At 44.7% G+C, this 17,244-nt stretch overlaps 1 protein-coding gene across 1 annotated transcript in view; it reads right to left on the bottom strand.

The window, feature by feature from the left end:
- DAP (death associated protein) overlaps nucleotides 1-17,244 on the bottom strand; it is a 62,830-nt gene that overhangs the window by 37,558 nt on the left and 8,028 nt on the right. Inside the window, exon 2 of the mRNA XM_053592983.1 lies at nucleotides 12,737-12,833. Coding sequence (XP_053448958.1) covers nucleotides 12,737-12,833 — 97 coding nt within the window. The remainder of the gene's footprint in view (nucleotides 1-12,736; nucleotides 12,834-17,244) is intronic.

Genomic DNA, 17,244 nt, shown 5'->3' with positions numbered 1-17,244 from the left:
CTGTAAATTTGCCTCCTTGAAATGCCATACACAAAAGGAATCACACAGTCTTTGTCCTCAAGTGGCTGCCTTCTTTCACTTACCATAATGTCCTCAAGTTTCACCCATGTAACAGGATTTCCTTACTTTGCAAGGCTGAGTAATATTCCATTGTATGTACACCACACTTTGCTTATCCACTCGTCTGTCTGGGCATTTGGATTACTTCCATCTTTTGGTGACTGTGAATAATGCTGCTATGAATGTGGGAACACAAAAATCTCTTGGAGAGCCTACTTTCAAATTTCTTCTTTCCACCCAGAAGAGAGTGGGGGCCTCTTTTTAACATAAAAGATCTTTGTAGATCCCTGCCAGTACATGGAGGCATTTTCCTTTTGGTATCTAGGTCATTCTGGACCTTAGCAAAATCTGACATCTGACCTCTCCAGGGCTCCAACTAGGAGTGCCTGGGTTGGGGGACTTCTCTGCTTATATCCAGCGCTAGAGCTGATGATTCTCTGAGAATACCTTGAGTACAGCACAACCTTGATACGCTAGTCCACATGAACTCTGCACTGCTGACTACAGCCCCGCTTTCGGGGATGCAAACAACCAAAAATTAAAGAAAACACGTTGCCCAGAGAGAGCCGAGGTCCTGCCAGGACAGGCCGGTGAGGGTGAGACTTTCCAGTCCTGACACTGACACGCCCCCGTTCACTTCTTTCCACCAGCTGGAAAGTAAGAAATAATCAAGTTAATAATCAACTATTTTATCTTTAAAGAATCAAAGTCTAAGCTAATTATTACTGATCCTCCAAGTATTTTCGGAGTCCTGGGCATTCCAAGACCACTGACGTCAACGGGGTTTATGTAGACAAAGTGGGCTTCAAACTTTAAGTCTGTAATTTCAATGTAATAAACTCAATAAAGGACTCCTGTGTCCATGTAGTTATTTTTACATATTTCATTCTCTAAAATCCAACCACTGGAGAGTTGATTTAAATTCAGTTCATATGTTGATGTAATAAGAAAACATTCCTGATACAAGGACCCTTTGAGTCACACCATAAAAAGAAAAGAGTCATCTGTTCCAAGAGGCTGGCTCTAGTGCAGAGCACAGAGCGGTGTCTGGAAGGGAGAATTGATGGCTCCATTTCCTTTCTCCCTCCTTCCATCTGATAAAGGAGCTCTGCCAGTACAGACGAAGTGTGACGGTCTTGCAGGGAGGCTGGGGGCCTGTGGAGGGTGAGGGAGCAGGAAGGCAGATGTGGAGAAGCTAATAAATCACACCTGGTTTCCACATCCATTCCATAATGCCAGATGTTGTACAAACACTGTCTCAAAACTGTTACCAGAAGCGACAGGCTCTGGAGGAAAGTCGGGCCTCCTGCACTATTCTTTCTCCTCCCAAATCCAAAGAGTTCAGCCCAGATCTGGAGACATATGGCTACCCATATGCTCCACCCCTCTGCGGCGAGGCCTAGATTCACTACCTGCCAGACTCCGGCGTTCCTCTGGTGTACGTCTCCATGATAGGAGAAATCAGGCTGGATTCAGTAAGAATTCTGACCAGGCTAATGTCTGTGACTTTTAAGGCACAAAGTGTCCGTGCACACACATCATGCTCTCTGTTCCTAGGGTGATTCTGGGCAACACTTCTCACAGTGCACACAGGTGCATTTCTAACGATCATGCTAAAATATATAGTAGAAGAAATGCTTCCTTTGCACTACACCCAACAACAAAGTTGGTACCGGGCCACCATGAATCAATGATGAAGGCAGTCTCTTGTCTTAAGAAGGTGATCATTTTGCTGGGAAAATGTGGTAAACATGAAAATCTAGTCTATTCACACTTGCTTCTTATCTAAAGAAACAAAACAAAATGAACTCAGCTTTGCAACTATTTACTGCGTGGCCCACAGGTGGCCTCACTGCTGAGAAAAAACCCCCCACTCGTCTGGGCCCCTGCTTTTAGGGCCTTGCAACATGTACCTGATTCTGTTTAATTAATGGGATACTGTATTAAATTCTCTAGTTTCATCCTCGATATATCACAAGTGCCTGGAACTGTGCTCAAATGTTGTATTGTAAACCAGTGGTTTGTAAACCAGCATGCCATGGCACACAAGGATCTTAGGGGGTGACGTGAAAATTTTTAAAAATCATTAAATTATTTTCAAAAGAAGTTCAAAGCACAGTAAGTATATTCTTTTTTTAACTCGTTTTTTGGATCAACATAATTTAAGTGTGCCTAGGAAGTCTAACTATAGGTTCAAGTGTGCTGTGAGACAAAGAAGCTTGAAAAACACGGCTATAAACTAATAGCAGTTATATAATAATACAATGAATGTTTACAAAATGGGTAAGTGGTTCAAAAAGATTCCTGCAAAAAACAAAAACTAAAACTAAAAGCAAAAGACACAAACACCTCTGAAGGTAAAAGTTAATCCGAAAACAAGCACATGTGAACAGTAAGAAAGAGGAAGAACTTAGACTTGACTCGTCAGTAACCACACTGTAAATGCCAAAGAACGATCTAATCAGATTTGAAAGGAAGCAGCCCTCCTCCACAAAACCTGAAATCACCTAGAAGGCCTTTAGAAATTTAGATTCACATCCTGAATCATTAATGAGAAATCTCATCTCAAGGGTATTTGGACCTCGAAATATCAGGTAATGATAGTACGAACTCACAATGATTGGTGAGACATTTAAAACTTTGCTTACTTCATCTTTAATATGTTACCCATTTCTTACACATTTCATAATTACATAATGGTAGTAGCGTACATATGTATAATTTGAAAATGAATATATTGGGAGCGCACACAGACAATGGTTTTCTTAACTGATGGGGTGAGTGATCAAAGTTTGGGGGCACGCCCCAGATACGGAGCATCCCCCTGGTCAGGAAGGCAGGCTGCTGCAGTGCTCAACCTGAGCAACAGTACATTGTGGCACCGGGGAAGAGAGACTCGCTCGCCATGTAAGCCTCGCAGCAGCTGTTGGGATGTCAGTGGAGCTGGGCACTGCCAACTGGTGCCTAGTGCCATGAGGGGATGCTTGTTCACTGTAGGTTGCAGATATAATTAGCTAAGATGAAGTCATCTTGAAGAGGGGTGGGTTTCAGCCTAATCTGACTGGTGTCCTTCCAAAAGGGGGAAATTCGCATGCAGACACACACAGGGAGGCTGCCGTCTCGAGACTGGGGTTATGCTGGCCCTGGGAGCTAGGAGGCAGCCCGAAACAGAACCTTCCCCAGTGCCTGCAGAGCGGGGCCCTGCTGACGTCTCCATCCCAAACTTCTGGCTTTTAGAACTGAGAGACAACATATTTCTGTTTTTTCAGCCCCCTGGTTTGTGGTACTTTGTTACAGCAGCCCTAGAAAACTGTCCCCTGCTTCTGAGAGAGGCAGCCAGCCTGCTATGGGAGTGGGTCTGTCCGAGGCTCTGCAGAGCTGTCTGGAGAGGGATGCCGGTGTCAGGACTGCAGACTCTGTAAAGACAGCCTCTCGAGGACTCGCCGTACATGGCCCTAGCGTGCAGCAATGTCCCCAGCTCACATGGCTGCCAGCAAGGGGCCTGGGGGCCTGTGCTAGCTCTGCCAACTTTTTGCTGCCCAGACTGACAGGCAAAAATGATTCCTGTCACCAATCCCTTGCTGCTGCACAGCTGTAACACCTCGCTGGTGTCCCACTTTGCCTGCAGACTCTGATCACTGACCTCGGGGCCTCACTAGGCAGACCTGACAGGAAGTGCAGCCCACAGCGCGACCTCCCCAGTTTCCTTAGCAGGGCGGATAACACTGTTTATTACTATTTTGTGCTGCCTCAGATGCTGTTTACGCAATGAGCTTCTCCCAAGAAGAGGCATGTCCGTCCATAAGCAGGACTGTCCATAAGGACATTCAACGCCATTCAAGGCCTCATCCCTGTTGACACTCTGCCTGGGCTCACAGCACTCTAGCACTGGCTCAGCTGTGACTGCGTATCATAGGCCGAGCCTGCCAGCATGTGGCACTCAAAACAACACAGAGGTGGCAGCTGCCAGCACTCTGCACCCCTGGTCCACTGGCATCTCCATACATATCAGGGAAGAAAGGACACTCCTCTTTCAAAAGGCAGCTGACAATTAGCCTGGACATAAAAGCTGACATTGGAACTTGACATTGGTTCACCGCATGATTTAATGAAGGTTCAAACACATAGATCATGGCTCAAAGATAAAAATTCCCAGGTATATAGGCCATGAGACCTAAGCTGGCACATGGCTGGGCCATCTCTTAAGTTTTTAATTTTCTATTTATTATCTTAAAGATTAACTTCATCAAGAGAACCATGAAAAATTTCCATAGATGACATATTGGCGTCTGTTATGGGTTGGCTTGTATCTCCCAAAAAGGGTATGTTGAAGCCCTGACCCCCAGGACTTCTGAGTATGACCTTACTTGGAAGTAGGGTCTTTAGAGAAGAAATCCAGTTAAAATGAGGGCTTCAAATGGGCCCTAATCTGGTACGACCAGTGTCCTTATAAAAAGGGCAAATTTGAACAAAGACACACACAGAGCAGAAATGATATAGAGAGACTGGGGAGATGACCAGGTAAAGGCAGGAGCCTCGAGTGACAGGTGTACAAGTGAAGAAGCATCACAGGCTGCCAGCAAACCACGGGAGCCAGAAGAGGCACAGAGTGGACTCTTCTTCCTGGCTCTCAGGAGGAGCCACCCTGCCAACACCTTAGTGTCAGACTTCCAGTCTCTAGAAGTGCTGGTGTCAGACTTTCGGTCCCTAGAAGTGCAAGACAATTCATCTGTTATTTTACGCCACCCACTTTGCAGTACTTTGTTAAAGCAGCCCTAGGAAATAGACACAGTGTGCCTGTAGTAGTAACTATCTGAGGCAGGAATCATCAGTGAATGTTAAAAAGTAGCAGGTGAAAGTTTGACGAGAAACAGGATATTTATGTAGCCCCAAAGTATCTCCCACAAGATATTAATATTAATTACAAAGGGTGAAACAGTAACTTTACAATGGAGAAGCTTGGCAGACCCCACCTTAACCAAGTGACCAGAGTTGGCGTCACTTATCAGGGGAGCATAGGGTCCCTCCTGATGTGACGCACCTGGGAGGAAACCACATCACTTCTACAGAGTCCCTGCCCCCAAAGCAGGACCCCAATCCAATCACAGAGAAACCGCAGAGAAATCAAACGGAGGGACATTCTACAGAATAAATGATCCATACTCTTCATACACATCCAAGTCATGAAAGATTAAATTTAAAAAAATGTTGGATAACTGTTGCAGATTAAGGAAGACTAAAGACATATCACTAAAGGAAAGTATTATCCGGGGCTAAAATCTGAGGTAGTGGTGGACAACTGGGGAAATCAGAACAAAGTCTGTAGATTAGAAAACAGCATTGTTTCAATGTTAACTCCTGATCTTGATACTTAACGATAGTCTTTTTTAGTAAATACTCACTAAAGTACTCAAGAGTAAAAGGGTCCTTTAGAAGAAAGCTGCTTCAGATACACATTTGTAGATTTAGATACATGTGAGGAGGGAGCAGATGAGGTGAAATTTTACCATATAAGGAATACGGGGATGGGCAGATGAGATTGGTACTTTCTGGGCAACTTTTCTATATGACTGAAATTATTTCAAAATAAAAAGTTAAAAAGAAATTCACCACGCATGCAATAACAGCCACCACTTCCTGAATGCCTGAAATTGTTTGAGGTCTTTACACATATATTCCCTTATTGACCAAGTAATTATAATTGCATGAAGCAAATATGATTCCCACCAGGATGCCAGGCCTCCGCAGAGTACCAAGCAGATGCCCACCTTGGTTGTGGAGGGACAGGAGATTCAGGACCCTCTCACACCACACGCAAAGCCCACTGAAGGGGTGCGGTGCTGACGCATGCGGAGTGTGACAGCTGACGCTGGCTTCTCTTCACAGGTCTGCGCTCACTGAAGTCATGTTGCTAGCCTGCAGTTGGCTATGGCGGGGGTATTTACACTACAAAACACTACAAATCTGGGCTGTTTATTCCTAGAGAGCCAGGAGCTAAGCGGCCCCAGCACATTATTTTTTTGTCGTACAGTGGGAGTAAAGTAGGTGGCAGAAGCATGTCGTGGGGAGTGTGGTGATTAAAAGCACACTGTTGTGAGGCCTTGCTCGTGAAGTAGTTGAGCATGTTTGGAAGGTCGACTCACTTAAAATAAGGTTGGCAAAGCTTTTCTATAAAGGGCTGGACAATAAAAGTTCAGCCAATCTTTACTGTTTGTGTTCCGTTTTTGTGAACATCTTACTTGCTATTATAAAATGTATCTGTAATCTCGGAAGCAACACGCACAGTGGGTTCATGGTCATTCACAGACATGCTCGGGATAGTGGGAATCTACAGTCATCCAACTTGCACTTCCCTAGCTGGTGTGAACAAGGGACACGGTTCTTCTTATTTCCCTTTTCATGCTGTAAACAAGTATCTTTTTTATGGTTTCCATGGGGTTTTTTAGTTTTATAATTAATAAATTAGGGGAGATATTTTGAGACCATGGAAATCTTCTGCTTTTCCTTAAGCCTGCACCCCCTAACCCTAACACCCATTAGTGGATCTTGCCTACAACTAGTGTGCCTCCTGGTAATAATTTATTTCTCTCCTTCTTTTGTATTAATTCATTGGAATTCTTCTATTAAAACAAGCTGTTTCTTCTTCCCTATTTATTCAATTTTTTATATTAGTATGGATTTGTGGATATTTATTTTACTGTACACGCTTAAATCCATACTATCATTATTTTGTTGTAAATTGTTCCCCCTCTGGCCACAGGGAGAGGCTTCAGGTGGGCATCTGTGTCTTTCTGCTGTGTTCCCCAGTCCTTTGGAGCTCTTACTTATGGTTCTGGCACGACTATGTGTTCCAGGCTCATATGGTATTTTTCTTGTCCTAGTCTTGCAAACACTTCTCCAAGGAATCCTGGGTCCCTGACCAGAGAACACTGTTCAGATACCAAGGTGTGGGCCCTAGCAATGCTCATGGCTACCTGGGTGTCAGTTCTTTAGGCCCTCCAGTGAACACAGCTAGCAAATACAGGTATGTAAACTTACCCCTCCTCTGTATTTATTTCTGTATGTGTGTGTATGTTTGCATCTACCATCCATCCATCCTTCCTCCTATCCACCCATCCATCCGTCCAAAACCATGAGTTCACGCAGATACCTCATATTGCCAACCAACAGCGCAGAGTTCATTTCCATCTTCCCCTTTCCTGTTTGTAGCCTCTTTCCCTGCCAGTAAAGAACTTGGCTCTCCTGATACACAATACATTTACCTATTTGTTCCATCCCAGCAAACACATGAGGCAATTTCAGAATTGCTAACCTGTACCCCCATTATGATTCTTAGGATTCTTCTCATAAGAATAGCTTAGTCCTGGACTTTCCCCACCATCATAAATGTACAAAACCCACAGAGCCAACCTGAAAGTGTCATAGTGGTGGTAAGGAGTAAGGTCAGGGTAATAGATATTGTGGCAGGGATCACTTGTTATACAAATGAAGCTCTGTGTAAACCCTTCCTAAGAATATGGATGTCTTGAATGTAGCTCAGAATGGACCACTATATCTATCTTAGTGGTTGTTTCATTACAGAAATGTGGCTGGGGAATGATTTATTGCATTTAGGGCTAGAGATATAGAAAATGATAATTGGGTTGATCCTACTGATTCCGAAGTAGATCTCAGGCCTATCTGATCCTTTTTAGGAAAGAGTAGGAAGAAGGAAAGAAATAAAAGTAGAGGTCTAGAAAAAAGAGGTGAGATACAAAATGGCTTTCCTCGATTAAAGAGGGAAAACCCAATTCCAGCTGCTAGGTGTCTGCCTCACACCCAAATCCTAGCAGAGGCAGCAATAGGATCCAATTTTACAAGTTCTCTTTCTAAATTTCAAAATATTGAGGGAGTACAAATGTTTTTGGTTACATGGATTGCTTTTGTAATTCTTGAGTCATGATTATAAGTGTGCCTGTCACCCAAATGGTGTTAATTGTACCCAATTTTATAAGTTTTTTACAGAGAGGAAAGGCACAGTTCTTCACCTTTACCTTTATAGTAGTCAGTCAAAATGTTTTCCAACGTTCCTTGGGTAACTCCCTGCTCCCTTCAACAAGGTTGTTTTAATGGACTGCATTCCCTGCTCCCGTCAATCTCTTAGCATCTGTATGTGTCAAGTCCTTCCCACATCCTTCATGGTGTGAACTGCTTGCTTATTTTCCAGGTACGGAAACAGCACCATGGTTCTAAGTCCTAGGCTCAGAGGAGGGCCGCTGCCTCCTCAGCCTTCTCATCACATGTTACTGCTCACTCGAGCCCTCTGCATGTCTTATGACTTCAGTAAACACTTGACATTAACGGTTTCTTCAGTGAATCCTGACTCCTGAAGTCCACTCTATGTTTGCAGTTTCTCCTTTACATATGACACTGGGTACTTCATCTTACTACACTGGACAAAAGGCTTTGAGGAAAATCACTGCTTTCCTTAATTAGGTTGGTTCTGCAATGGAATCTAGCAGCTACTCAGGGAAGTATTAGTTAATAATAATGACGCCTGTACTCTCCTCGGACATGCAGAGTCACTGGTAGAACTCAGCTTGACGGAAATTCTTGGGCGACATTTTCACATTTCAGCTTTTTTTTTTTTTTTATAAACATAGCATCTCAAAACAAGTTGGCAGCATAAGAAATTATTAAGTCTCTGGAAAAGTACAAGATTTAGAGGAGTAAGAGTTGCATAAACTTTTCTAAGAAAAATAATTACCAGTAAAAGTTGCAGGCTTTTTTTTTTTTTTTTCACATAAAAACCTCTTTAATGATCCACTTGCCCTCCTTCTCTGTACTTGATTTTCCAATTAATGGGGAAGGAAGCCACCAGAGCTGAGTCAGTGAACTTAAAACCACTCTTAAATGTCTGGAAAGGAAATCAAAAGCATTTGGCAAGTGTAGATGCCTGGCTAAGGGGGACCCTGGCACCTGACCCTATGCCTTTTCTCGTATCTGGAGAACACCTGGATCAAAACATGAAAAATATAAAACTTCAGGATTAGGGTAATGCAGGTGGTAAAGCCCTATGCTGTAAGACACTTCCAAAGGATAATTAAATGTTTTACAAATTCTGCAAATAAATAGGCTTTTCCATATGTAGAGTAAAACCAGCCCAGTCCCCTAAAACCTAAGCTGATAATTCTTCTATTGCTGGTGAGGCTTCGGTGGCTAGGATCATAGGTTTGAGGCCATGTGGATAAGGTTACAGGCAACCCTGGAATCAGTAAGTTTCATTTACGGAGGGATCCGGACTGCAGTCTGTGTGCGTCCAGGGCCTTCTATACCATACCAAGGGCAGGAGTTTCCAAGTCCAGACAGACTCAGGATGGAATCCTGGCCAGGCCACTGACTGGCTACACATCACTGGGCTGGACACTTCCCTAAACCTTGCTCTCTTCCTCTCTTTAATGGGAACAGAAATACCAACTTACAGGTGATGTGGGCACCAAACCTGATGTGAAGTACTTGGTAAGTGCCCAGCACAGAACAGGAGCTGAGCTGGTGAGCACAGCTTCCTGGCTGTGAGTGAGCAATCTGGAACTTGCCACTAGAGGCAATGTAGACTCTGCCATTTACCCACTGGGTGACCTTGGAAAAGCCTCCAACTCTTTGCACTATTGAAGAAGGAGTGGTAATTGAGATCAGGGATAATAACCAACCCCTAAGTCTGAGGTTTGGATGTTAACAAATAGAGTAGCTGCAAGGACCAAATGAATAAACCCAGACAGTGCACTTAGAACAAGGCCAGGCTCACTAGACTCTGAGAGAGAGAGAGATGACTTTACTTTTAAAATGTATTTATTATTACTTTTGTTTGTAGAGACAAGGTCTTGCTATGTTTCCCAGACTTGAACTCCCAGTCTCAAGAGATTCCCCTAACCTCAGCCTCCCAAAGTGCTGGGATAACAGGTGTGAGCCCCACACCTGCCTGGCCTGATGGTCTTTCTTAAGTGTGTCTAGTCAGTCAGCCTATCAGAAAAACGAGGAGTACATGGTGGTGGAAGTAAACTACTGCACTGGGTGCTGGGCCTGATGCACGTAGGGCCAGAAGGAGTTGAGTTAGCCGCTTACATGCACAGGCTAAGACTGCCCACAGGCTCGCCTGGTCTATACATGCTACGTCAGGTGGTTTAATCCCCAGAGTAAAGAGCCAGGCCGGAGTAAGAGGACAGGAGCCTGCACGTCCATTAGGAATACACTACAGCAATTTGGCTGCAGGAAACAGTGACAACAACAAAAATCTGGCTTATGTATTTTGCAAATTGTACCCTGTAGTCAGCCTGCTTCAAAAATTTGGTTCTATAGAGACAGAGAACATATCTTTAAGGTGAATAAGATGCCATAGTCTAAAATGCTGGGTGCGCGATCTTTTCTCTTGCAGCCCTCTATCCTCTGCCTTATTTATTTAAATTGCTCATATTCTAGAAATGTTGCATTTCATCTCATGAAAAAAAATCAATAGAAATAAAACTAGTGGACTGTTCTGCCCTTATTTCTAAACATGCTAATAAATTGCCATTGCTCATTGTACTGATGCTGTGTTAGGCAGCGAAATAGCTATTTGTACCTTATTCCACTTAAACTCACACAGAAAGGCGTGCATTTCATTAACTTCCCAGGATATTTTTCTTTTTTTCTAGACAAGGCTTTCTCTCTAGTCTTCTCTCTTTCTTTTTCAGAAAACAGTTGGCTGGGAAGAAGTGTAGCGACACACGGGTTTCCTAGAGGAAATTAATATAGGGCCACATGCTCTTACCTTCAATTCCAAACTCAAGAATGTTCTGAAAACCAAAAGTTTGCTTTTATAATTCATAGGGAGGTAAAATTTAACATGAACTGACACAAGTCTCTAAATCTAAAAACTGTATTTCACTTGGTTTCAAGAACGCATACAGATTATAGAATGTTGCCTGAGACCCAAGAGGGTGCTATATGGGATGTGCATTGCGTTATTTTTCTAAAGTCTGTATTCTCCTCCTAAAACTCCAAAATTTTTGAATTCCAAACTAAATTAAGCCCCAAGGCTTTGAAATACAGGATTGTGGACCTGTAGGAAAGTTACTGATATTGTTATGTTCCAGACAGAGCTTGTGAATACAGTCAGTGAGAAAGACAGTTCTAGAATTTTCCTTAAATCACCCTCTTTTCAAACCAGAACTTGGAAAAAATAAATGAATAAAACCAGAACTTGGACCAAACCTTCATGCTGCTGATTAAAGACAGAGAATAATCACTCAGAAACCTCAACCGAATTGTTGTCCTCCCGTAAGTGGCTGTACCATAACCCACATAATACAAGACTTTCATGGAAAATGCCTAGGGGTGGAGACAGACATGAGCAGACATGTGGGGTCCCCAAGCACATGCACCCCTTCTGTGAGTACAGTTACTCTGCCAGAAGCCTGGGCTGCTCTGGATTCCATCAGACCTGGGTATTAAATTCCTGCTCCATTAACCAGCCAAGTGCACATTATGGGCAAGTTTACACCCTGTGTGGTTCTCCATTTCCTTGTGTGTAAGTTGGGGAGAATGCCACCTACTATCAGGACTGCTGGAATGAAGTGACATAAACTCATGAGCCTACTCCACAGAAACAAGGGTTAGTTTCTTTCCATTCCCTCTGTCCCTTTCCACACTTTCTTTCCTCCTCTGGCTGAGGCACTGTTAGGAGACAAGTTATAAGTAGAACACACAGAGATTACTTTCTTCTACGTGGACAAACTCTGAGATACGTACGTCTGTGGTCCCTACTTGTGTATTACAAGGAGGAAGGAAATGGATTTGTATTAAGGTCCTTGAACCAAACTTGAATTCAGAAAAAGGAAAACAAGTGTTGAACAGAGAGGGGTAGATTGCAGGGAGACCTCTAAGACCCGAGAAGGCAGGGCGGCAGAGGTACCGTGTAAGGACACCTAGTCACTCATAAAGGCTTGGCTTCACTGACTGCAGATTTGCCTGATAAACCAGGGGAGCCCAGATGCTTATGATTCTTGCAAATGTTTTTTAAATCAAAAGTTCTCCACCCCGATGCACAATCAGGCCCACCCCAGAGATTCAACTCATGTGGCAGTTCTCAAGAGTCCAGCTGATGTTAGTATTGAAGCCCAAGTTTTGAACTACCCACAGATGTTAAGATGCCTCTCTGGAATGGTAAGCCTGAAGTGCAAAAACCCAGTAGTTACAAGAATTCACTTATTTCCTCCACCCTGGCAGTTTGGCCTGTGGGAAAGGGCCAGTGACGGAAACCAAGGGGCTACCGGAAGCTGCTCCAACCTGAGCCCAGTCAGCTTCTGCCCCGCACAGCCTGTGGCTTCCAGGACAGGAGTCGCGCTGGCTCAGCCATGGTCAGTGGAGCAGGCCTCTACCTGCCAACCTGGACATGACTTTTGCACTGTACTGTGCAGACGGACAGGGGCGCTGGCCCTGGGCATAGGGCCTGGGGAGGGAAGAGGGTGCTTCAGATGCTCTATTTCTCCCATCTGGGAACAAAACCACCGCCTCGCTGACTGGGAAAGGAAAAATACACAGCAGAGGGCTCCACGTGGCCCAGGGGTTATCAGAAGCACAGAACAGAGAACAAACATTAATGTTTAACTGAATAATGCTGTTTATGGAACATGCTCAAGAGTCACTGGAATTGTCCCACCTGGGGCTTTCCCATTCTTGGTCATCCTTGTCTTTCTCCTCTTTGGCGTCTCCCGTGTGTGGGTGTTTCTGCACAATCCGCATCCCACCAGCTTTCACTGGAATGAAAACAAAGGGGAGTATGATTACACAGAGCAGGAATCGCTTGTGGACAGGGGAACTAGAGGGGGAGGTTTCGCTGCCCAGTGGCCACAAGCTGGTCTGGAGAATCTGGGGGTGACAGTTATTAACCAGGGAAGGTTAGTGTTTGGGGGAGATTCAACACGATACAGCTCTTCACGTTCATTCTAGAGCCACTTAGAAACTCCCAGGCTCTAGTTCCCTTCTCTGGCCACCTTTCCATGTTTTGTAAGAGCACCAGAGTAACAGAGCAGAAACCGTGAGCAGGGGCTGCTTGCTTTGGGTCCTGTGCATGGGATTGCTCACTCAAACCCTGCCCTGTGTGATGTTCACTTTCTCAGATACCAAGGATGCTTTGGATGGGACGGCAAAGCAATGGGTGACATGGACAGTTACGGTGCCTTCATAGAGCCCAGGCAAGTGGCACCAAAGACTCCTACAGCAGCCTTGGCCAAACTGCTGTAAAACCCAACTGCTGGCAGATACTAATTCAGCCTTTGTTTTGGAGACAGTTTCACTTTGTTGCCCTCGGTAGAGTGCCGTCACAGCTCACACCAACCTCAAACTCTTGGGCTTAAGCGATTCCCTTGCTCAGCCTCCTAAGTAGCTGGGACTACAGGCACTGGCCACAATGCCCAGCTATATTTTTAGAGATGAAGTCTCACTCTGGCTCAGGCTGGTCTCCAACTCATGAGCTGAGGCAATCCACCAGCCTCGGCCTCCCAGAATGTTAGGATTACAGGGGTGAGTCAACACACCAGCCATCAATTCATTTGTTTAAAAGCAGCTTTATTGACACATTAACTCATGCACAGTACAATCAATCCATTTAAACTGCACAGTTCAAGGCTTTGACTGTATCTCAAATTGTACAACCAACGCCATGATCCATTTTGGGACATTTTTATCCCCCCAAACAGAAACCCCACACCCATGAAGAGGCATCTCCCATTCCCTCCTTCCCCAGCTCCTGGCAGCCAGTTGTCTGGATGTGCCTACTCTGCACACTTGATGTAAGTCGGATTGTAAAATATGTGGCCTTTGGTGACTTTCACTTAGCATGTGTTCAGGGTTCACCCTGTTGGAGCACGTATGTTATTTCATTCCCTCTATTGCTGAGTAATATTCCATTGCATAAATACACCACATTTTATCTATCCATTCATGAGCTGGTGACCATTTGGGTCGTTTCCACTTTTTTGGCTATTGTGACGATGCAGCTGCGAACAAATTACAGACCCGTTTTTGCGTGGACATCTGTTTTCATTTCCTCCCGTATCTACCTAGGAGTGGAGCTGGAACACAGGAACTCTGCATTTACCCTTTGAAGAACTACTGAACTGGTTTCCAACACTGGGGCACAAGCTCACATTCCCTCCAGGTCGGAGGGCTCCAGCTTCTCCACACGGCTGCTATATCAGTTGCCGTCCATCTTTTTAATTAACCCCACCCCATGAAGTTGTGTCTTCCTGCAATTTAGTGTGCGTTTCCCTAATAGATAAGTTACTACTGCAGGGCAATGGGGAGGGAAAGGTGAATCTTAGGAGCTAATAAGAGAAATGCTAGGTTGAAAAATTAAATAAATTTTCTCAAGAAAGATTTTCTTGGCCTTTAGCGTGCTAACCTGCATTGTGAAGATTTAGGAGGTCGTACAGCACCCATTCTCTCCCAAATGTGTGTGACTGCGTTTTTTTTTTTTTCCCACAGAAATACTGGTTATCCTCCTTTAGGACCAGAGTGCTCCATAGAATTGAGTTTGTAAATGTCGGCTGTGCCCCCAGAAAGCCCGCCTTGCATGGTGGTCAGCAGTGTGTGCTTTGGGGTCTGCAGCTCCCCCACATCCTCCACTCTGTGGTCTCAGACCAGTCACTCAGATTCTCAAAGACTCACAGCTTCATCTACAGAAAGGGGATGAGCCTCCCAAGACCGAGCCACTGGAATGGGGCCTGGGAGGTATTCGGCAAGCCCTGGCACAGATGAGCAAGGTTTCATCACAGTCATCACCGCAGGCTCCTGGGGCAGCCTCACCGAGCCTCACCCTCCTCAGGACCGCTACGCTGAGTCACCTGCCACGAGACTGCTTCATCACACGGCACAGGCAACTTGTCACACCATGTCTTTTGTTGTTTCCAATTTGGGTAGACCCTGCTGAGTCACCAAAGCCCAAGACAATTTCTTTAAGATGCTGCTGAACAGGAGAATGGGAACAGCAGTGGGCTTACCCACATCATGTTTCCTCGCTTTTGATTATCCTGGGAGACTTTGCCAGTCTCCGACTTCAGGAAGACAGTGACACTTACTGCTCAGGATCAGTGGCACTCTGGCAGCTGCTCACTCAAGAAGGGTGACAGAGAGCGCAAGGAAGACAGGGACCTGCATTTCAATAGAGCACCTGCTGGCCTGCGTTCTAACTAAAATCTCCCCGCTGCCCCCACCTCTTTTCAACAGAGGGGAGATTCTCCTTTGGAAAGAAGAAAATAGAATCCTCTAGAGTGATCTTCTCAAAAACCTGCTTTATATCCCATCAACTGACTTTTAATCATTTCTGTTTTCATTTCTACAGGCCTGTCTTTTTTCCTGTCTCAAATTCATCAGGTCGTCATTTGGTGGATTCTGATTCTTTTCCAACATTTTCAGCTCCTCTACCTGTTTAACTACTCTCAGCATACTTGTCCTACAGTTGTACGTCCCATTAGTTTGTTTTCTGAAGCCTAATCTTGCTGCTTGTTTTTGTCTGCAGTCCGTTGCCCTTGTGCTGGGTGGGTGTGGATTGTGAGCTTGGCTTCACCAGGGAGGATCCCTCAGGGCCTGTGGTGCGGACAGCAGCCCCATGGAGAGATGCTGCGAGTGTTTCTGCCAGACCAGAGGTATAAATGTTCAGAAATCCTTTTCAGAATAGAAATGTCAGACCAAACAGGACAAATTTGAACTCAACTCAATGTAAAACAGGCCTGTGTTTAAAAATTCTTGGCCGGGCATGGTAGCTCACGGCTGTAAAGGCAGGCAAATTGCTTGAGTTCAGGAGTCTGAAACAAGCCTGAGCAAGAGAGCCCGGTTCTACTAAAAATAGAAAACTAGGCAGGCATAGTGGTGGGTACCTATAGTTCCAGCTACTCAGGAGGCTGAGGCAAAAGGCTCTGTCAAGCCCAAAAGTTTGAGGTTGCTGGCAGTTATGGTGACACCACGGCACTCTACTCAGGAAGACAGAGTGAGACTCTCAAAAAAACAAAAAAATTCTCCAGGGAACTTTTGTTCCCATCTGGAGCCTTGGCTGACATGGCCCCACCTCCTCCGCTGCCCTTTCCTTAGGGTTTGGCCTCTGAGAATTCAGACTTATACTGGGGTCTCTCCCGGGTGTTAATCCCTCCCTCACGTGGGCTCAGGGCTCAGGGTAACTGTCTGAATTTCAGTTGTGTCTTTGTTTTTCATCCCCAGGGATTTCCCTAAGTTTGAGGTCAAATTTAAAAAAGAAAGAGAAAGAAAAACCCCACCATTTGGAGGCAACTTCTTTTAATCTAAGATTTCCCAGACTATATAATCTCCCACACGATAAGAAATGGAGATGTAACATAAAACTCTGAGTATGTTAAGATAATTTTCTGGTCTTCTGAAACATAAGATCTGGGAGTTATGAGTATTTTAACCAAAGAAAGAGCCTAGAAGAACTGTCCCACTGAACTTATTTTTAAATTCATTTCCCTTCCCTATCTATTCCGTGGCCATTAGAAATTGATTAAAGATGCTGTGATGGGGCCGTGCTTAGTGGCTTCCCATGCCTGTAATCCTACCACTCTAGGAGCCTGAGGTGGGAGGGAGGATCAGTTCAGCTCAAGAGTTGGAGACAAGTCTGAGCAAGCGCAAGACCCCCATCTCTACTAAAAAATAGAAAAATTAGCTGGGCATTGTAGTGGGTGATTGTAGTCCCAGCTACTCAGGAGGCTGAGGCAAGAGGATTGTTTGAATCCAGGAGTTTGAGGTTGCTGTAAGATAAACTGACACTCTAGACAACAGAATGAGACTCTATCTCATAAAGAAAAAGAAAATCAAAACAAACAAACAAAAAAAAAACAAAGATGCTGTGATGAGCTGAACTATGTCCACACAAAATTTATATGTTGAAGTTCTAAGCCCCAGAACTTTAGATTGTGACTGTATAGGGAGACAGATCCTTTAAATGAGGTCATTAGGGAAGGGCCCTAACAGTGAGACTGGTGTCCTTATACAAAGAGGAAGACACCACAGGTGTGCACAGGCACGCACAAGAAATGGCCACATGTGAGGCTACAGCAAGAAGGTGCCATCTGCAAGCCAAGGAGATAGGCCTTGGGAGAAAGCAGACCCAACAGCACCCTGATCTTGGACTTCTAGCCTCCAGAACCACAAAAAATA

The sequence above is a fragment of the Nycticebus coucang genome, chromosome 1 (assembly GCF_027406575.1).
Source record: "Nycticebus coucang isolate mNycCou1 chromosome 1, mNycCou1.pri, whole genome shotgun sequence".
Classification (NCBI taxonomy): Eukaryota; Metazoa; Chordata; class Mammalia; order Primates; family Lorisidae; genus Nycticebus; species Nycticebus coucang.
This window is presented reverse-complemented; position numbering and strand designations above follow the sequence as displayed.